The 22,443-nt window shown below is 32.0% G+C and overlaps 2 protein-coding genes across 2 annotated transcripts; one reads left to right on the forward strand and one right to left on the reverse strand.

The window, feature by feature from the left end:
* Positions 1 to 548: 548 nt before the first annotated feature.
* On the forward strand, positions 549 to 2,000 carry LOC110870243. Its single transcript, XM_022119438.1, has one exon. The coding sequence runs from the start codon at positions 549 to 551 to the stop codon at positions 1,998 to 2,000; it is 1,452 nt and encodes a 483-aa protein (XP_021975130.1).
* Positions 2,001 to 20,369: 18,369 nt separating this feature from the next.
* Positions 20,370 to 21,053, reverse strand: LOC110873174 (histone H2B-like). The gene has a single exon (XM_022122100.2). It carries the CDS (start codon positions 20,981 to 20,983, stop codon positions 20,558 to 20,560), a length of 426 nt encoding a protein of 141 aa, XP_021977792.1. The 5' UTR covers positions 20,984 to 21,053; the 3' UTR covers positions 20,370 to 20,557.
* Positions 21,054 to 22,443: the final 1,390 nt, after the last annotated feature.

Consider the following 22,443-nt stretch of genomic DNA (forward strand, 5'->3'; position numbering starts at 1 on the left):
GTCTCAAAGAGCTTAGCCGCTCATACTCCTCATGCTCCAGTCTTGATATTCGTGCAACAACCCTTTTTCTATGCGTCAGAACCCTCAGTTGTATGCGAACTCCAATCCCCCCAAAAAGTTGCGTACTGCCCTCCTTAGTCGCTATCTTTTTAGGGGCTGTTTGACAACTTCTGAATGCTTAAGTGTTGAACCAGTAAAAGGTCTGAACCAGTAAGTGGTCTCAACCATTAGGGGTAAGTATAATGCTTAACCGTTTAGAGGCAAATGTCTGACCAATTCAGATTATAGGTATTAACCATTCAGACTCAGTATAATGTTAACCATTCAGATATCTGCTTACAAAACAAACAGTCTGAACTATTAAGTGATGAACCAGTAAAAAGTTTGAAGTATTAAGAATATCTTTAAAAGCTAAAAAAAGAGACCCTTATTCTTTTTTCTACAAGTCAACCGACCTTGTTTTTGTAGTCGACATATGCTCCAAAATAAATTCCTAATAATGGTCCCCTTTTCTCTTTGTTATTGCTTCGGAAATCATCAATTTATGGATGAACAGGGCTTGCAATCTCGGCCTCTTTAAGGCTTGTAAGCTTCCCAATAATGGTCCACTCATCTCGCATTTTTGCTATGCCGACGATGTTATTTTTATTGGGGAGTGGACTAATCATAATATTTCAACTCTTAACCGGTTGTTGAGATGGCTCCATCTTGTCACTGGCTTAAAGGTTAACCGCCAAAAAAGTAAGGTTTTTGGGATTGGTGTCTCCGAAGCTGAAATAGGGGACTTTGCGGCCTTGGCTAGATGTGAAGTTGGCTCTTTCCCTTTTTCTTATTTGGGGATTCCGGTGGGTGTAAACATGAAAAGGGCTGCGTACTGGAAACCGGTGATTGAAAAATTTTCTAGTGTTCTCTCCAAATGGAAAGCTAGACATCTACCCTTTGCCGGAAGATTAACCTTACCAAAGTCGGTTCTCGGTAGTCTCCCATCTTACTTTCTCTCTTTGTTCGCGGCCCCGAAATGCATCATTTACAAACTCGAGAAAATTAGAAGAGATTTCTTGTGGGGCAAATCTGCTTCGGGTAATAAAATGAGATGGCTGAGATGGGATTTCATCATCAAATCTATAAAAGCGAGAGGTATGGGCCTTGGCAGTATTCACTCTTTTAACAAGGCTATGCTCTCTAAATGGTGGTGGAGATTTAAAGACAACCCGAATCAGACGTGGGCAGAAGTGATTCGATCTATTCATACTGCCAACTCAGTCAGTAACAACTCTTTCCTTCCCATAAAAAAGTTGATCGCGGGGCCATGGAAGGATATCTTCTCAGTGGAAAAGGATTTCGCCAAAGTTGGTATCAATATTTATAAAAAGCTGATTCATAATGGGGTCAAATGGATTTGGACAAATGACCCGAACGGCTCCGTTTCGGTGAAACAAGTCAGACTTGATATAGAAGAGGCCACCAACTCGGGTATTGTTGAACCGGTTGCTTATGGATGGAATTCTTGGGTTCCTCCGAAGGTGAATTACCTGCTTTGGAAAGCCATGCTAGGCAAAGTTGCGTCTAAAATTGGGTTGCGACATAGGGGGGTTCCGGTTCATGATGTTTCTTGTCCTCGTTGCGGGATCTGTGATGAAGACCCGATGCATGTTTACATAAACTATTTATGGGCCAGGAGCATCTGGTGGTCCATATTGACATGGATGAGGATTAAATTCCCCAGTAACATCGGTAGCATTGAAGACATGATCGGCTACTTAAGAAATCAGCCGGGCGATGTTAAGTGGAAGAAGATGGTTTACGCTGTCGCGTTGGCTACGGTCTGGAGGATTTGGCTCGCCAGAAATGACAAAGTTTTTAACGGAAACTTCATTCCGGTTTCTAAATCGGTGGAGCTTATCAACGAGGACACTTTCATTTGGATTTTTAATAGATCGAAGCTCTCGTCGCCTTCGTGGGGGAAATGGGTGGATTTTGACATAGTAGCCATTTTGTAATTTGCTGTTTTTTCGTTCGTTTTCTTTTTGTTTGTTTGTGTCGTTGTCCCTCAGCTTCTTGCTGGCTCTTTATATATATATATATGTGTGTGAGGTTCATTGGGGAACACCAAAAAAGTGGGGAACAGGGGAACCCCATTAGGAGCCCTTAGATCAAAGTAATCTACGGTTGTGATATAATCCAATGCTTTTAATTATAAAAACACACGGAAGGGTATTTTGGTCACACAATTTTACAAACCTATTCACCATCTGCTACCTTGGGCACCACCCTCCGATCACCGTCGTTCACACTCCTGCTGCCGTACCACCACCACCACCCTAAACCGTCAAATTTCACCGTTTCCAGTCCGATTTAGAAGAAATTGAAGACATAGGCAAACCTCAGCAAATTGTTAGTTCCCGTTCTGATGTAATTCCTAGGGTTTAGAGATACCAAACGTTAGGGTTTGGAGGAAGTGAAAGATATGAATTAGGTTACCGGATGAGTGCGACGAAGATGGAACGAGCAGTCGGTGTGTTGATTTACTGGATTAGCAGGTATAATACATCATCTCTGTTACCTTTGTTTCTTTTTATTTGTATTATCTGCAAAAATGTAGAGAGTTTATGTCATTTGCAAGGTTTTTAAGTGAAACACTTCTAATTTAACATGTAAAACTTATTTGAAACTTATTACACAAACCTCTAAACTTGTAATATATTGGATTCACCTTTCAGTTTCAAATCTAGAAGAGTAGAAAGCTCAAGAACTGGCTCAAGAACACATACATGTTTGATTAATACGAAAAAAATCAGAAGTTCTGAAACGAGAATTGAATGTCTATCACTCAAACTGCTTGTATGATCGTGTGAAAAAAAAATACTAATTCAATTGTGAATTTGGTTTTATAATGTTGCGTTTTTGTAACATTTTTTCCGGATGATGAGATTAGATCTGAAATTATGCTTCGTACAAATTTGTGTGTTGAAGTCTATTTGATTAACTAGGGATTTGAATTTTGAATACTTTATTCAGCTTTATGAAATTGAATATACATGTTGCAAAATAAGTTCAGATTCTAGTTAACAGGCGGATTACTCATTTCGTGCGATGTGAGTTTCATTAAGAGATTGTTGAAGGTAAACGATAGTGGTTTCTCCATGCTCGATTTGGAGGATGTCACGGGATGTTTGCATATATGACAACTGATTTTTCCATGCGATGCAAGGATGTTAATCTTCAGTTGTTATACACTTATACCTTTACTCCTCTGTGAATATAAAGCTAGGGGTTGAGACTGATATCGACACAAACAACTCATTTTTACATGTAAAATACTTGTTTATAGATGTAAGAAATAAAGACTATCAGAATTCGAGAAAACCTAAGAAGTTTTAATAGGCGTGGTTGTCGAATAGAATGGATTGTATGAGAAGATACGGAGATTTGTACAGATGATTTATTTCTAAATAATGATGTTGGCATATGTATGCAAATTTCATTTGTTGTGCATATTTTAATTATCTCTCATTGCAAATATGATGACCAGTAATTTTGGAGGAGGATATGAAGATGATAGAGACAAATGGTCATAGCAATGGTAAGACCAATGGGGTCTATGTAGAAAAAAGTTAAACGCACGAGTAGAGGCATGATGTTGTTGATAAAGAATCTAGGAGAAAAGAATTTAAGCACATTGGTAAATTAACTTTGTTCCTTTTTTTTTGAGAATTTGTTAAAACAATAAATGAAAAGACTCTTTTGTTTTAACTTGGCAGCAGTTGTCGAGCACGGGCTGGAACAAGATGTTGAAAAACCCCAGCTGGCACAGACGGAGAGAGTGGAGTTGCAGCAACTGCAGACTCTGTTGTCCAGGTATGGGGCGAAGGATGAGGCAGACACGTGGCTATGGAAAACGGAGAGCAGGAACACCGATTTGTTGGTCAAGCAGGTCAGATCTGATCCGGAGCATGTAGAGCAGGGTCAAGCACAACAGTTCGTTTTCAATGGTCTAAGTTTGTCACCCCGAAGGTCAGTTATTTTGTTCACTAAATACTCCTTGTCGCTTGTTGGTTTATTCTTTCGTGTTATTTGTTGAAATGTTCAAATTGTGTGTTGCAGATGATAAATAATCCACATTTAGGTTTTGATTATAGTTCCTAAGAACGAAATGATCAGAAACAGAACTGGGGTAAGAACAGAGGATGTCATTTAAATGCGAAATTGATTCGTGTTTTACAGAAAATGAGACACTAAATCTGCATATGACTTAGTGGATACCGAGTAAGATTCAAGCATAAATTATAATGCCAATCCTTTCGACGACTAAATATCGTTCATCATTTAATTTATGGTCCGAACCGTGCTGGATAGTCACCCATCACACGACTCTCAAACCCAACCTGTGGGTTTGGGTTGGATCTGGCGCCATATGTTAGTTTATTAAAGTGTTTGAAAGTTGTGTTCTAAACAACTATCAGGAGCACATCGTGCTGCTATCCTATAAACCAACTTGCTTCTACATACCTATTTCAAATCACACCCTACCGACATCTTCTTGGCCTCCTTCATGAAGTCCGGAACCACCTGACTTAAAGCTCTCATGCTCTCTGCCCTTAACCGCCACCGCTACACCTTCCCCGACCATTATCATCACAAGCACAACCCGCATAGCACCTTTTCGGCACTAGACATTGAATCCTACCCTATTACCGACTTCGCTCACACTTTGTTACCAGCTTGCATGAGCTCTTGCAAGTTCGTCTACGTTTGTAAGGACCAATGAGTTACAAAGTGCAAACCACAGGGACCATCCATGTATTTTTGAAAAGGTTGGGACCAAATCCAAAATTAAAGTTAACAACAGGACCATCTGTGTAATTTACACTAAAAGATGCATGGAGAAGTCCTAAACTAGTTTTTGTATATTGAAGTTGATAAACTTGTCTAAAATACCCATCGTTTTGATTCTTTTTTTTTTAAATAATGACTTGTTAAATCTTAAATTAGTCACTCTACAGGTGGTACATTGTCTAAAATCGGACACTCTGCAGGAAGATGATTGGCCCGGTGTATATGGAAGAGTTCACCGAGGCAAATAATAATATTTCCTTGCTTCTCACTTTGGGATCTCCCCTTCGGTATATATATACCAGATGCTTTAAACTTCAAGTCTATTCATGACAATAGATGCTTTAAAGTTTAAACGCTGATTTATTATCACTTTTGATGTTAATAGCTAGGCCACCGCCAAAAGGGGTGCCCGAAGTTGTTGATCAGACAAGGGGTCTGTTGGATTACGTTGAGAAAAACCGTAGGAAAGCAGTTTATACTCCTGAATTAAGATACGTATGTATCGCAGGCAGGTATAGTTTACATTCTGTGATAATCTTTTTTGTCGATGATTTTGAGGGTATTCTAGACATTTCAGTAGTTTTCGTTTCCGATTTGAGCTGCTTGCAGGTACATCTATGGCAGTCGTTTGTTTGGTAACTCAAATCCTGCAACAACTATTCCAGTTTCCTTAGAGCAAACTGTTCTTGATGCTAGTATTACAAGTGAGTCGGGCACTTTGATCTCAACTGGTGCTACATTTCGCACCTGTTTCGTTGGCCAGGGATACAAACAGGTAACGTCGTTTCCAACTTCTTATAAGCAAATCCAGCGAGTAGTGATTACAAATTGGGCTGGTCAGACGGGTCGGGTCATGTCAACCCCAAACACTTTGTCTTTATAGTTATCATTATGAATAAATAGCGCTTAATATAAAAACATTTGTACGCATTGAACTGGTTTGAGTTAAAATATAACTCTTAGTTGATCCATGAATTGAAAAACGAGTCGAAATTGCCATCTGTTATCTTATTATGTGCCATCTGTTATCTTATTTAACATGTTAAAAATTAATTTTCTAAAAAAAAGTTTTGGAATAAATACATCTAGAAGCCTTTTTAATAAAAAAAATTCAAAAATAAAAAATTTCTTAAAAACAGTTGATAAAAGGTAAAAAAAATTTACAAATTGAGAACCATATATTTAACATGTTAAATATATTATAAAAAATAGATTTAACATGTTACTTGAACCAAATAAACGGTAAAAAAAAGTTAAAAACCAAGGAACAATATATTTAGCATTTTAAATTTTTAACATGTTAAATATATTGTTTTTTTTTCACAAAATGCATAAAACACTTAAATAAACGGTAAAAAAAAATAAAACCCAATGAACAATGTATTTAGCATTTTAAATATTTTATAAAAATTTAATTTAACATGTTAAAATTTATTCTAAAAAAATATTTTATAAAATTTAATTTAACATGTTAAAATATATTCTAAAAAAAATTAATTTAACATGTTAAAATATTTTATAAAAATTTAATTTAACATGTTAAAATATATTCTAAAAAAAGTTTTGGAATAAATACATCCAGAAGCCTTTTTAATAAAAAAATTCAAAAATAAAAAATTCCTAAATTTTTTTTATAAAACTTTAATTTAACATGTTAAAATATTTTATAAAAATTTAATTTAACATGTTAAAATATATTCTAAAAAGTGTTTTGGAATAAATACATATAGAAGCCTTTTTAATAAAAAAAATCAAAAATAAAAAATTTCTTAAAAACAGTTAATAAAAGGTAAAAAAAACTACAAATTGAGAACCATATATTTTACATGTTAAATATATTATAAAAATAGATTTAACGGTAAAAAAAATTAAAAACCAAGGAACAATGTATTTAGCATTTTAAATATTTAACATGTTAAATATATTGTTTTTTTTTCACAAAATGCATAAAACACTTAAATAAACGGTAAAAAAAAATTAAAAACCAAGGAACAATGTATTTAGCATTTTAAATATTTTATAAAAATTTAATTTAACATGTTAAAATATATTCTAAAACAATATTTTATAAAAATTTAATTTAACATGTTAAAATATGTTCTAAAAAAATTAATTTAACATGTTAAAATATTTTATAAAAATTTAATTTAACATGTTAAAATATATTCTAAAAAAAGTTTTGGAATAAATACATCTAGAAGCCTTTTTAATAAGAAACTTCAAAAATAAATAATTTCTAAATTTTTTTAATTTAACATCTTAAAATATTTTATAAAAATTTAATTTAACATGTTAAAATATATTCTAAAAAATGTTTTGGAATAAATACATCTACAAGCCTTTTTAATAAAAAATATTTAAAAATAAAAAACTTCTTAAAAACAATTAATAAAAGGTAAAAAAAAATTAAAAACCAAGGAACAATGTATAAAAAATTCAAAAAAAAAATTTAATTTAACATGTTTTTAAAATTTAATTTTAAAAACAGTTGATAAAAGGTAAAAAAAATTACAAATTGAGAACCATATATTTAACATGTTAATTATATTATAAAAATAGATTTAACATGTTACTTGAAGCAAATAAACGGTAAAAAATTAAAAAAAATTAAAAACCAAGGAACAATGTATTTAGCAATTTAAATATTTAACATGTTAAATATATTGTTTTTTTTTTCTAAAAATGCATAAAACACTTAAATAAATGGTAAAAAAAATAAAAACCAAGGAACAATGTATTTAGAATTTTAAATATTTTATAAAAATTTAATTTAACATGTTAAAAATTCTAAAAATGGTTAAAAACACACTAACATAAAAGGTAAAAAAAATAACGAAACCGGGGAACCATGTTAAATATATAATAAAAATTCAATTTAACATGTTAAAAATTAATATTTTCAATATCACTTTTTGGTCTTTTGCATATAAATCTATCTAGTAGCGTTTTTAATTAAAGAATTCAAAAAATGCTCAACAGCGAGTTAATAAAAAAATTTACAAACTGGGGAACCATGTATTTAACATATTAAATAAATTATAAAAATAAATTTAACATGTTAGAAATCATTTTTTCAAAAAAACGTTTTGGAGCTTTTACATATAATACATCTAGAAGCCTTTTTATTAAAAAAAGAAAGTCAAGCTTATAAAATTAAAAAAAAACAATTAAATAAAACGTAAAAAATTACAAAACCAGGGAACCATGTATTTAATATATGAAATATATTATAAAAATTTAATTTAACATGTTAACAATTAATTTTTTCAAAAAGAAAATTTAAAGCTTTTGCGTATAAATATATCTAGAAGCCCTTTTAATTAAAAAAATCAAAATGCTTAAAAACACAATAACATAAAAGGTAAAAAAATTACAAAAATGATTTTTTTAGTATAATGGCTTCTACATATCTTTATATACAAAAGCTCCGAATTTTTTAAATAAAAAACAGTTTATTTGAAGTAGAGGTAGAAACGGAAACAAAACAAAAGGTGGCCCAAGAAGCTCAAGCCACCAGTTGGGGTGTAAACGAGCCGGGCCAAGGCCGAACTCGACTGAGCTCGAACTCGGCTGAGCTCGATTTCGGCTCGTCATGTTTTTATGAATCTCGAGCTCGGCTCGGTTCGAGCCTACTTATTTGAGCTCGAGCTCGGCTCGCGAGTAAAACCCAAAGCTCGAGCTCGGATCGAGCTATTTTGGGAACAACATCAAAGTTAAAAGTTCGGCTCGCCAATGTGATCATCACTATTATTATTATTATATTGTATAAAAAATAAAATGGTGTTTGGGCTCGTTTAGGCGCGCGAGCCTAAACAAGCTTTGTATTTCAGGCTCGGGCTCGCTAAAGCTCGGCCTTTTCGAGCTTTTAACCAAGCCGATATCGAGTAGCTCTCAAGCTTCTGAGCAGCTTGCCTGTTACGTTCGGTCTAGAACAAAGCACTTCAGTTGATATATGCACCATTTAAAAGCACTCTTTTCGGTTCAATCCAGGTGTCATATCCTAGTTCCTGAAATCAGATTTGGTTGATATATGCACCCTTTAAAAAGGTTAGATTTTCATTTAATGCAGTTGATAAACGGTGTGATATGGAGTTGGATGAGACGGACCCAACCTTGTGGCTTAAGTTAAGAGGCAGCAACAGATGAGTATATCAAATAGTAGCTACCTTGTCATTAGTAGCAGCTCTCGTGATGTATTTTGAACCGTGTTATGGGCAGTCAAATATATTAGTATACCTAAATATATTAGTATACCTAAATATATTAGTATACCTGGGGATATGTTCTATTCTAATTGGTTCACTAATGGTAGATTCATAACGTAATTCTTTTTTATTAAATGTATTTATGATTTTCAGTCGGGTATCAATCGTGTCAGGTTGACACGTTGAATCGCTATATCCAAACACAACCCATTACTTATTCATGTAACATGTACATCACTCGTTTAACCTTTATATCTTAAATATTGTCTCTTTTATTTAATAGTTTTATTAAAAACTAGGTTCAAGTTTTTAGATTTTTCAGAACATGTTTTAAATAGTTTACTACGAAAACCACATAATTCTTCGCATAGAAGATATACCATGAGTTTGACCAAACATGTTTAAATAAGTTTTGTATAAAAACTTTACCATGTTAAATAAATGAGAGTTTACATTAATCAATTAGGTTCAATTCAACTTTATTTGAACAAATTATGTATTAAATTTCGGTAAGAGTTCAAAATATTAAAATAAGTTTCGTGTGGAGTCTATGCTAGCTCAAAATATTAAAACAAATAAATTTAACATGTTAAATGAGTATTTTTATAAATCAATTAAACACAATTCGAGTTTTTTGACCAAACATGTTAAATATATCATATAAAATTAATTTAATATGTTCAAATTATTTTTTTTTTAATTTTTGGCTCTTTTGCATATAAATACTATCAAAACCTTTTTAACAAAAAAAGTCAAAAAATAAAAAAAACATGCCTAAAAAAACACTTCAAAAACGGTAATAAATTACTTTTTACAAAAATGTTTTCTATTAGAATGGCTTCAACACATCTTTATATGCAATTTTTTTTTCCAAAATAGTGAACAATGGTTGGGTTCAATGGGGAACACTAAAAATGTGGGAACCACGAAACCAGTTCTTGAACATGATAAATATGTCATGCAAAATTCATTTTATTAATTTTCGGCTCTTTTTCATGTAAATACATGCAAAAGCCTCCAAAAATTAAAAACTGAAATTATGGTTAAAAAACACTTTAAAACATGTAACAATTTTTTTTTCAAAAATGTTTTTTTATTAGAACTAGAATTAAGACCCGCCGCAATGCGGCGGGGATTCTTTAGTGATAACTAGGTCGATTTAGTGCGCGCACGTTATGTTGAACCTATCAAACAGGAAAAAATAGACGATGTAAAAACGTTCACCCGCAAAATTTAGAACCAAACATAAAAACGTTAAACCAAAGACGCACGTTGTGGTGTGTTAAGTCACAAAATTTAGAACGAATGATAAAGCTAAAAATTTGCGGAAAATGAAAAATATAAAGGACCAAAGTTGAAAGTAAAAAAAGTTGTGAGGATAAATTGCAACAGATTAAAAGTTTTGTGTTAAAAGTAAAAAAAAAACAAATAGTTTCGGGTTAAAAGTAATTTATAAAATACTTTTGGGTGAAAAGTAAAAAATCATTTTTTTTTTGAAAAAACCCCAAAGCCAAGGTTACAACAACCATATGCATAACCATTTTTTCTTTGAAAACCCCCCAAAGCCAATATTACAACACATAAGTAAAAAAAATCAAAGTGGTTAAATCGCAAAAGATGGAAACTTTTGAATTAGAAGTGAAAAAATCAAATTAATCAAAGGGGTTAAATTACCAAAGATTAAAACTTTAAACTTAAATTGTCAAAGATTAAAACTTTAGGTTAAAAAGGAAACAAAGATTAAAATTTTAAACTTAAATTGCCAAATATTAAAACTTTAGGGTAAATTGTCAAATATTAAAACCTTAGGGTTTAAAAGGAAACAAAAATTAAAACTTTAAACTTAAATTGTCAAAAAATTAAAAGTTTAGGGTTAGAAAGGAAAATTTTCATTTTTTTTAAAGCCTCCCAAAGCTAAAGTTACAAGATATATATGCACATATAAGTTGCTTCTTTATAAGGTTTTAATAGCTTCAACACATCTTAATATGCAAAAAATTTAAAAAATTTTGAAAAAAAATTGAAAAAGAAATGTTTTTTAAAATTGTGAACGAAGGTTTGAATCCATGGAGACCACCAAAAAAATGTGAGAATCGAGAAATCATTCATTTTACATATTAAATATATCATTAAAAAATATGTTTTTTTAAATTTTCAGATCTTTTGCATATATTAATACTGTAGAAACCTTTTTAATTAAAAATAAACAAAAAAGTAAAAAGTAAAAACATGCTTAAAAACACTTTAACAAAGGTAACAACTATTTTTACGAAAAATGTTTTTTTTATTAGAATGGTTTCAACACATCTTCATATATAAAAACTTTAAAAAAAAGTAAAAAAAAAACAAATTAAATAATGAACGAGGGTAATGCGGTGAACCGAAAAACCATTCGTTTAATATGTAAAATATATTATAAAAAATTAATTTAACATGTTAAAAATTATTATTTTTCGGTTCTTTTGTATATAAATAAATGTAGAAACCTTTTAATAAAAAAAATTCAAAATCAAAAAAATAAAAAGCATGCTTGGTAGGGTTTGGGGCATTTGTGTAGCGATAAGAAGGAAATCGAGTCTATGCTTGTTAAATATATTAAAACAAATAAACTTAACATGTTAAATCAGGGATTGCATTGATCGACTAGATTCGATTCGTCTTTATAATACCAAATTAAATATTGAATTTCGGGTTGGAGTCAATATATTAAAATAAAGTTTTGTATGAGAATGTATTTTGTGGGATTTGGACGATTTGTAAAGTGGGAAGAAGGAAATAGAGTCTATGCGTGCTCAAAATAATAAAATAAATAAATTTAACATGTTAAATGAGAGTTTACATTAATCAAGTAGATTCAATTCGACTTTATTTGACCAAATTATATAATGAAATTAGGAATAGAGTTCAAAAAATAAAAATAAAGTTTTTTTTTTTTTTTGCGAGAATGTATTTGGTGGGGTTTTGGGCATTTGTGTAGCAGGAAGAAAGAAATGAAGTTTATGTAGGATCAATATATTAAAATAAAGGCGAATTGGAAATAAATAATCCCACCTAACTCAATTTGGCAGATAATAATCCCAAGTCAGTTATTGGTCGATAATAATCCGAACAGGTCAATTATTTTTTGTAAAATAGTTCGCCGTTAAAATAGCTTAACGGAGTTAAGTTGTTTTTCCGAATTACAAGCCGATGTTTTAGGGCTTTTGGGGAATTTGTGTAGCAGGAAGAAGGAAATACAGTTTATGCGAACTCAAAATATTAAAGTAAATAAATTTAACATGTCAAATGTTAAATGAGTGACATTATTTGACTGCATTATATATTGAATTTCATATTATAGTTAAATTTATTAAAATAAAGTTTTTTTGTGCGGATGGATTTAGGAGGGTAGGGCATTTCTGTAGCCAGAAGAAGGAAACAGAGTCTATGCGGACTCAAAGTATTTAAATAAGTAAATTTAACAAGTTAAATGAGAGTATCCATTGATCAGTTAGATTTGGTTCAACTTTATTTGACCATATTATATATTGAATTTCGGATTAGCGTTAAAAAACTTAAAATAAGGTTTGTGCGAGTATGGATTTGATAGGGTTTTGAGGGACTTGTGTGGCAGAAAGAAAGAAATAGAATATGTGTGGGCTCAAAATAGTAATAAAAATAAATTTAACATGTTAAACGTTAAATAATAGACTTTATTTGACTGCATTATATATTGACGTTCGTTTTAGAATTCAAAAAATAAAATAAAGTTTTCTGTGAGGATGGATCTTGGAGGGTAGGGCATTTGTGTAGCCAGTAGAAGGAAATAGAGTCTATGCGGATTCAAAATATTAAAATAAATAAATTTAACATGTTAAATGAACATTTGAATTGATCAACTAAATAAACTCGATTCGAATTTATTTGAACAAATATGTTAAAGTAAGTTTTGTACGATAAACTTTAACATGATGTTAAATAAGAGTTCTCATTTATCTCCTCGGTTCCATTCAACTTTATTTGACCAAATTATATATAAAATTTCGGATTATAGTTCAAAATATTAAAATGAAGTATTGTGTGGAGTCTATGCGGGGATCAAAATATTGAAATAAATAATTTAACATGTTAAATAAACATTTGAATTGATCAACTAAACTAAACTCGATTCGACTTTATTTTAACAAACATGTTAAAGTAAGTTTTGTATGATTAACTTTAACATGTTAAATGAAAGTTTTCATTGATGAACTAGGTTTTATTAATTTTCGGATTAGAGTGAAAGATATTAAAATAAACTTTTGTGTGAAGTCTATAAAATATTAAATAAATAAAGTTTAACATGTTAAATGAGCATTTGCAGTGATCAACTAGACTCGATTCGACTTTGTTTGAACAAACATGTTAAAAAAAGTTTTGTATGATAAACTTCAACATGTTAAATGAAAGTTTACATTAAATTATTAGGTTCGATTCAACCTATATTTGACCAAATTATATATAAAATTTCTGATTATAGTTCAAAATAATGAAATAAAGTTTTGTGTGGAGCCTATGTTGGGCTCAAAATATTAACATAAATAATTTAACATGTTAAATGAACATTTGAATTGATCAAATAAACTAAACCCGATTCGACTTTATTTGAACAAATATGTTAAAGAAAGTTTTATATGATAAATTTTAACATGTTAAATGAGAGTTTGCATTGATAAACTAGGTTCTATTCAAATTATTATATCATATCATATACTAAATTTCGGATTTGATTGAAAATATAAAATAAAATTTTGTATGAAGTCTATGCAAGAACAAAATATTGAAAAAATAAATTTTAACATGTTAAATGAGCATTTACAGTGATCAATTAGACTCGATTCGACATTGTTTGAACAAACATGTTAAAAAAGTTTTATACGATAAACTTTAACATGTTAAATGAAATTTTGCATTAAATTACTAGGTTCGATTCAATTTTATTTGACCAAATTATATATAAAATTTCCAATTATAGTTCAAAATATTAAAATAAACTTTTGTATGAAATCTATGCGAGCACAAAATATTTAAAATTTTTTTAACATGTTAAATGTTAAATGGGCATTTGCAGTGATCAACTAGCCTCGATTCGACTTTATTTGACCAAACATGTTCAAAAAAAGTTATGTACGATAAACTTTAACATGTTAAATGAAAGTTTGCATTAAATTACTAGGTTCGATTCAAATTTATTTGACCAACTTATATATAAAATTTTCGATTGTAGTTCAAAATATTAAAATATTTTTTTGTGTCGAGCCTACGTTGGGCTCAAAATATTGATATAAATAATTTAACATGTTAAATGAACATTTGAATTGATTAACTAAACTAAACTAAGTCCGATTCGACTTTATTTGAACAAACATGTAAAAGTAAGTTTTGTACGATAAACTTTAACATGTTGAATGAGAGTTTGCATTGATGAACTAGATTCGATTCAACTTATTATATCATATCAGATATTAAATTTCGGATTAGAGTGAAAAATATTAAAATAAACTTTTGTATGAAGTCTCTGCGAGCACAAAATATTGGAAAAAAAATAAATTTTAACATGTTAAAAGAGCGTTTGCAGTGATCAGCTAGACTCGATTCGACTTTGTTTAACCAAACATGTTAAAAAAAGTTTGGTATGATAAACTTTAACATGTTACATGAAAGTTACAATAAATTAATAGGTTCGATTCAACTTTATTTGACCATATTTTTTTAAGGTGAAAAGCACTATATCATTCCACACGAAAAAGGGCAATTACAAAGCAATGGCAGGTAGTCGGGCAACAAGTTGCGCCACCACCCCCTTTTGAATTAGAAAAACCAATTCTACTAAATACAAAGTTCGAAACCTTTAGCGACGAATAATTACTATTAACGACTTTTTGAACCCGATTCAAAAGTCACAGAGCGTCAGGAGCGAGACCACCAAATTATATATAAAATTCTCTATTATAGTTCAAACTATTAAAATAAAGTTTTGTGTGGAGCCTATGTTGGGCTCAAAATATTAAAATAAATAATTTCACATGTTTAAATGAACATTTGAATTGATCAACTAAACTAAACTCTATTCGACTTTATTTGAACAAACTTGTTAAAGTAAGTTTTGTACGATAAACTTTAACATGTTAAAAGAGTGTTTGCATTGATGAACTAGGTTCGGTTCAACTTATTATATCAGATTATATATTAAATTTTGGATTAGAGTGAAAAATATTGAAATAAATTTTTTTATGAAGTCTAATGTGGAATAAGTGCAAATGGGATCTAAAGAGACTGAAGAACATTAAGCCATTCATCTAACACATCCAACGAAGCTTCCAATTTAATAAAAACAAGCGCTACAATCATAGTTGGCACGATCGCACAACTTTGAGTAATCAAAGCCCTCATGTATAGTAAGTCTTCAAGAAACACATTAAAGGGTTGTTAATGTGTTAATGGTAGTGCATAAAAAGCACTTTCTCCATCCCAAAACAAATATCAGGTTTTGACAAGATACATAGATTAACAAAAGTGTTTTGACTATTAGTGAGATATAAACCAACAATGACAAAAGTGAGGACCAAAACAATTGTAATAAAAAAAATCCCAAAATATCTATGTTTGGAACACTGTCCACTATTGTAATCCATCGCAATAAAAACCGGTGGACGTAAGGATTCAAGACATTCATCCGATCTCTTAACAATGGTATAAATTCCTCGAAGCATAAAACTTCATAAAAAAATTCAATTAAAAATAAAATTACAACCTAACATAAAACCAAAGATAGTCACCTGAACTGGTCACTCTCTGTAACAATGTCCTGTATCGCAAAAGGTAAAGCAATAATTCGTTAGTTAGAGGCAACATAAGACATGGTCAACAGTTATAACGTATGATGAGAACGTTTGCCTTCATAAGTCTATCAAAAATGTGGGCAACACTTTGTGTATTGGGATCCGAGTCAGCTGAAAACTTGCACAACGCATCTAATATCTATCTTGTTAAAGTGGAAAATGAACTCTCTCCTAACAACCTGCAAAAGGCATGAAATTAGCTGAGATGTTCTATATCAAGAAAGCCTCATTAATGAAGTTTGAATTCATTCTCATCTTTACTATTGTATAAAGCTTCACAAGAATAGTGATGAACTCTGGTAGTGGAATTTGTTGGCAGTTTTTTAGTAACGGAGAAAAGGAGCATAAATATTACTAAATTAGCGAGTAAAATGATGCAACGTTCATATCCACTAGTAATTTTTATGTAAGCAAGAATATATAAAATAAAGAATGAATTCTAGCATCAAGTTATGTAAAATATGCTTTTCATAAGATGATAGTATCTTCTTTTGGTGAAAAAAAAAACAAATTGTACTGATATATAAACAGATCTAACTGCAAAATTTTTGATCCTTCAAATTCTTAAGTTTGACCTCCACTTTTCTAATGTTTGTCTCTAATTGATGGATTAAAAAGAAAACAAGGGAAACAATAAGGAGCTATTCTTAGTAGCAACATGGAGATTATACCAAAGCATACATCTACTTATACGGGTGAGATTGATGGAACAATGTCCTTAGTTCAAAGACTCAATCAGAAATACGACAATCAGATAACCATATCCATAATTCATATACTGCCTCTTCACAAATAGGATTTCGACAACAAGACAGCCCTTTCCTTATTTCAAAACTCAATCAGAAAAAGCAAAAAAACCTGTTACTATATAAGAGTATAAGAATCAATGGACTGTCAGTTTTGTAAATGCAGCATGCTATTTCTAACTAATTAAGCTACAATGAAACTAGAATCATGTGACGACGCGTAAAACTGTTGTAGATAACATAAACAGATACAATCAGATAAACAAAATCATGAAATCTACCTTCGCTGAATTTCCGATCAGATGTAACCTAACTTTGGAATTCTCACCAGCGAGAAACGGTCCGATATCATCTCTGATTCTTATGAACTTGATTCATGCTAGTAGCGACAACGTCGACGAGATCTGCTACCACCGGCGGTGATGAGGAATTACGCCGGCGATTGGAATCCATTTTCCAGACGACGGTTGTGAAATCCAGATGAATTCAACATTAATACACTTTAAAATACAATTCAAAATGAGGCATTATTACATACAGCGTCGATATAACCATCAGTCATTTACAGAGCATCATAATAAACTTAAAATCAAATCACACACACTCACCTATCAAAGTTAAGTTAACTGCAATCAGAATAATGATATTACACACAACTGAATCAACTTAATAGCAAAATCTGATATGTTGTATCTGATATAACCAGATAAATTATTCAACTTAACATGTTAAATAATTACAAACTAACATGTCATATATATAATTATTTCAAATGAATATCTACTATTAAAAATTAAGTTCAATTTAAAAAAAAAAAAAAACACTATATTGATAGTTAATGGCAAGATCTAACCTAGATAACATGAAGAGAGCTTTATCATGATTAAAAACGCAATTTAGATGATGTATTCCTAATAGCAAACCACTAAAACGTACAGATCTGACGAAAAACAACAAAAAGCATTTGCAATAAAAAGAAAAATGAAATTACACACAACTGAATCAAGTTAAGAGCAAAATCTAGAAGTTAGATCGCAAAAAAATCGATGAAAAGAATGAAACGTACAGAAAATATAGAGATTAAATCTTACAGAGATGATGCTAGGGCTTCTATTCAGTCAGAGTGGTTGTTTCCAGCAGTGTTTGATGTTAGCTTTTGCCGATGCTGGTGGCGTATGGCGGTGGCGGAGGTGGTGGTGGTGGAGATGGTGGCAGCGTCGGCGGTGGTTGAGAGAAGCTAGGGTTTGAAAGTGGAATGTAATTCTGTTTGAAACACTGTGTTAATTATTAGATTTTTTTGGACAAAAATGCCCCTGTTCCCTAGTTCCCCACTTTTTTAGTGTTCCCCAATGAACCCTCCCCTATATATATATATATATATATATATATATATATATATATATATAAAGCGTTTGCCGTTAAAAAAAAAAAAACTTAATTGATCCAACCTTAAAGTCTCGAATTGTTACTGGGCCGCCAAATCACACTTTGGACCAAAAACTACTGAACATTAACTCAGCCCACTAATTGCTTCCATTGTATTTCCCAACCGAATTTAGCTCCAAGCCTTTTGTCTTACTTTAGCAATTGATACACCAACTATCCAACCAATTTCTCTTCTACTCTCTTTAATTCCATCATTAATTCTTTACGCCATGATTTATTTAATTCATTAAGTATTAATCCCTGCATATCCAACGAAAAGTAAATGTAATATATAGATTTTGAATTCACAATTCTCTGTTCTTTTATCTTCACAATCATTTGAGATTAAAATAGTTACGGTTAGTTTTTTCCTTTTAAATCAATTATGACCTTTTTAACTCATTTTTCTTAAAGCATGTAAAAGAATAAGAATAAAAGTCCGTCCAAGTAATATAGCTTTTTCGAACGACCCGCAAATACTATACAAGCCCGGTCATCCGGGTAAACCCATTGGTGAAAGGTCACTCACGTCCTACGAACACAAACAATGTTAATGACCCGACCCGGCCCGCCCACCATTTTAGGAGAAACCCACCGCCTCAAGGCCCACTGTGTTAAAACCTCTAGCCCATCCAAAGTAAATTACACCAAGTGAGATTTAAGCCCATGACTCACGAAGAAACCGATCGGTGTGATTGTTCATCTATCCCTCCCAAATTGATTGAGCCTATTCCAACCTTTTTCTGGTTGATCTTGATCTGTGCAACGCTGATCTCGGTTCAATCGGCTCTCATATTCAAAGATGATGTTGGCGCATTCATGCATTAAGGTGTGTTTAAACCACATAAACTTTAGTAATTTTTTTAGGGGATGTTTGGCAACTTCTGAATGGTTAAGTGCTGAACCATTAAGTGATGAACTAGTAAGAGGTCTGAACCATTAAGAGCCAGCATAATACTTAACCTTTCAGGGGCAAATGTCTTGACCAATTCAGATTAGAGGTCTTAACCATTCAGAGACAAATGTCTGAACCATCACGAAACAAATAGTCTGAACCATTAGTAAGAGGTTTGAACCATTAAGAGGCTCATTCAGAGGTAAACAAACAACTCTTACACAATAGAGATTAAGTGCGAGTAAAAGATGATTTTTGATGCAACTGGATACTTTGTAGAAGACGATATAATCTTCTAGATTCCTATTTAGTTAAATTATTATTGTTTATTCAATTAACATAAGAGTAAATTTGACAGCCACTTTAATTGACAATAGAAAAATCATTGATAATATGGTTTACATGAAAAAGAATCACAATTTTTTGATAAAGGAACTCATGAAGAGCTTCAAGTATTTTGAGGGAAAGCTTGATTGTAATTATAAGCAGAAATTAAAGAATTAGAAGAGATAGAAACTAGCGAGAAAGCTGAAGCTGCTTCACAAAAAAATCGACAAAAAACCGAAGAAAAAAATAATAATAATAATAAATACACTACGAATATGGGGTTGAGCCGCAACCCGTATTACCCCTCTTAATACATTAGCTCCGCCCCTGAGCATATAAAAATTTACAATCCTTTTTGTTTGCATGGCACAGGATTTCAATGCAAAACTATCGGATTATGGTTTAGCGATAGCAAGGCTCTCAGGTGACGAGATTCATGTGTCAACTAAATTAATGGGCACACATGGGTATGCTGCTCCAGAATACATTGCCGCACGTCCTTACTCTTAACTCTTAGTGCATCAAAACTTGTTCTTAACACGATTAAGAAAGCACATAATCACTCGTGTTCTGACAAACATGTAATTTAACTTCAAAAAGTGAAGTGTACAGCTTTGGGGTTGTGTTGCTACCCGCTGTCAAATGTGATTTAACCATCAAGCATGTGTGGATAATATCTCATCTGGACTAACGCTACCCGCTACACCTCATTCTTTATATATACCTGTTTTGACAATTCCCCTTTAGATAATGTTGTTGTGCTCACGGTACCCATTTCTCTTCGAAAGCACGAGTAGTTCCTGTAAGAAGAAAAAAAAAACAGAGTACAAGTAAAGATTAACTGATATAGTCCTCCAACGCCACCACCATTCAGATATAAGCGCCAAGTTCATCGTTCTAAGGCAGCCCACCCCCATAATTCTTCGGCATGAACACCTTGTGCCAGCTGATCTTGTGATAATCATCGATCTTTTTATTCGAGCTTTGAACATGGAAAGAAAATACAATGGCAAGAAACCCTAAACAACAGAACTCCAGGAGAGAATGTGTGTAAATATACAATGTTACCATTGACACAATATAAATTTGATGATTAAGACTTAACATATAAGGCCATCAGAAGCAATGGTTACAAACTATGTATCACTGGCAGATTATATTGCATAACAAACATATTTCATAAACTTTGCAATCTGGACAAACAGATTCAATCAAATATAGATTAAAACTATTGAGTCATAAAACATCTAACATTTTGAAATCCTAAGAGCTAGTAAATTTCGTAACCGCCTTTGTGCCTTCAGAAACAGCATGTTTGGCCAATTCACCTGGAAGAACAAGCCTCACAGCAGTCTGGATCTCCCGAGACGTGATGGTGGGCTTCTTGTTGTAACGTGCGAGTCTGGAACTCTCCTGAGCGAGTTTCTCGAAGATATCGTTGATGAAACTGTTCATGATTCCCATGGCTTTGCTGGAGATTCCGATGTCAGGGTGCACCTGCTTCAACACCTTGAAGATGTAGATCTTGTACGTCTCCACGCTCTTCTTCGTTCTCTTCTTCTTCTTATCTGCAGAGGCGGCTCCGGCTTCTTTCGGCAGTTTCTTCCCGGCCTTTGGCTTCTTCTCCGCCGGTGCTTTCTCTTCTGCCGGCTTCTTCTCGGCGGGCTTCTTGTCTGCCTTTGGTGCCATTGATTTTGAGGGAAATTGAAATTCTAGGGTTTGTAATGTAATGTGGGGGAAGTGTGTGTGATTGAAAGAGGTTACGGGTGCTGGTTATATACGAGAGGTAAGTGTGTTTTTATTGGAGGGTTGGGTTGTTTTTCGGATCGATGACGTGGCATGAGAATGGACGGTTGTTATTGTTCAGATGGTTGGGTATTACGTGGATCGGATCGGTGACGTATTTTGCTTTTCTGAAAATCATTTCACAACCATTTTAGTTAAAAAAAAAAAAGTTAAACTTCCGTTTTCCTCCAGTCGTTTTAATGCTTTTGCTCTAATACTTTAAAAACAGTCATTTTCCTTTAATAGTTTACTATGATTTTTCCTATTTTACTCCCCGCTTCTAACTTCATCTAAAATATTTGTTAACTCAAAAGGTATTTCAGTAATTTTATAAATAAAAGCAAGGGTATTTCAGTAATATATATAACATACACACACTCTCAGTCTTTCATCTCTCTGTATCTTTTCCATCACTCTCTATCTCCTTCTCTTCACCATAACCAGCCACCATCCCCACCAACTTTACACCGACAACAAGTGCCACCATCGTCACCACCAGTGACCCTCACCGCCGCCGTTTCAGATTTGAGGTAGGATCTGATAGGGTTCAACGTCGTAGATCTTCAGCCGCCACATGTATCACCACCCAAGACCTGCCGACATCACTACCAACAAACATAAACAGTAACCGTGAACCATCGCCCAACATCATCGGACATCGTTTAAATACATTAGAAATACTTGAAGTTTAGGTATAAATATATTAAATGGATGTATAGGTACATGAAATGGAGGTATAAATATATAAAACGGGGGTATAAATATGAAATACATGAACTGAAGGTATAAACCTAGAAATATATGAAAGGTTCAGTTTAGTTAATTATGGTTAAACCAGGGTATACAAAAATTGATAATCGTTTTTTTGTCAATCTGGGTTTCAGCTAATCAGTTATTTCAGTTTTTGGTTGATTTCGATTCGGTTTCAGTTAACAATTCAGTTATTGCTTACCCCTTAGACACTGTTAATAACGTAAGCTATCATTTTTTTAGTTAAAAAACTATAACAATACTATACTCAAATTAAAGAGAATAAAATACTCGTTTATATGGTGTAATCTAAAAAAAAATATTAACGTACCAAAAAGTTATGACCATTTAAAAATCGTGGGAGACTTGTAAGGTGATGAAGCGTAACTTAGTAACTACTAACTGATTATGTATAATCTTGTTTTACAAGCTATAAAGTTACGTGATTATGTTCCAATACGTAATTACGTACTGGAACATAATCAATGAAGACCCAAATCATGTACTATATGTGCAAGCATTAACAAATTCTAAAATGTATACCTATATCTATAATCAAGTATCATGTATGCAAAAGTAGTAAGAAATACTCAATGTAATTAATAATACCATGT

The sequence above is a fragment of the Helianthus annuus genome, chromosome 8, assembly GCF_002127325.2.
Source record: "Helianthus annuus cultivar XRQ/B chromosome 8, HanXRQr2.0-SUNRISE, whole genome shotgun sequence".
NCBI lineage: Eukaryota > Viridiplantae > Streptophyta > Magnoliopsida > Asterales > Asteraceae > Helianthus > Helianthus annuus.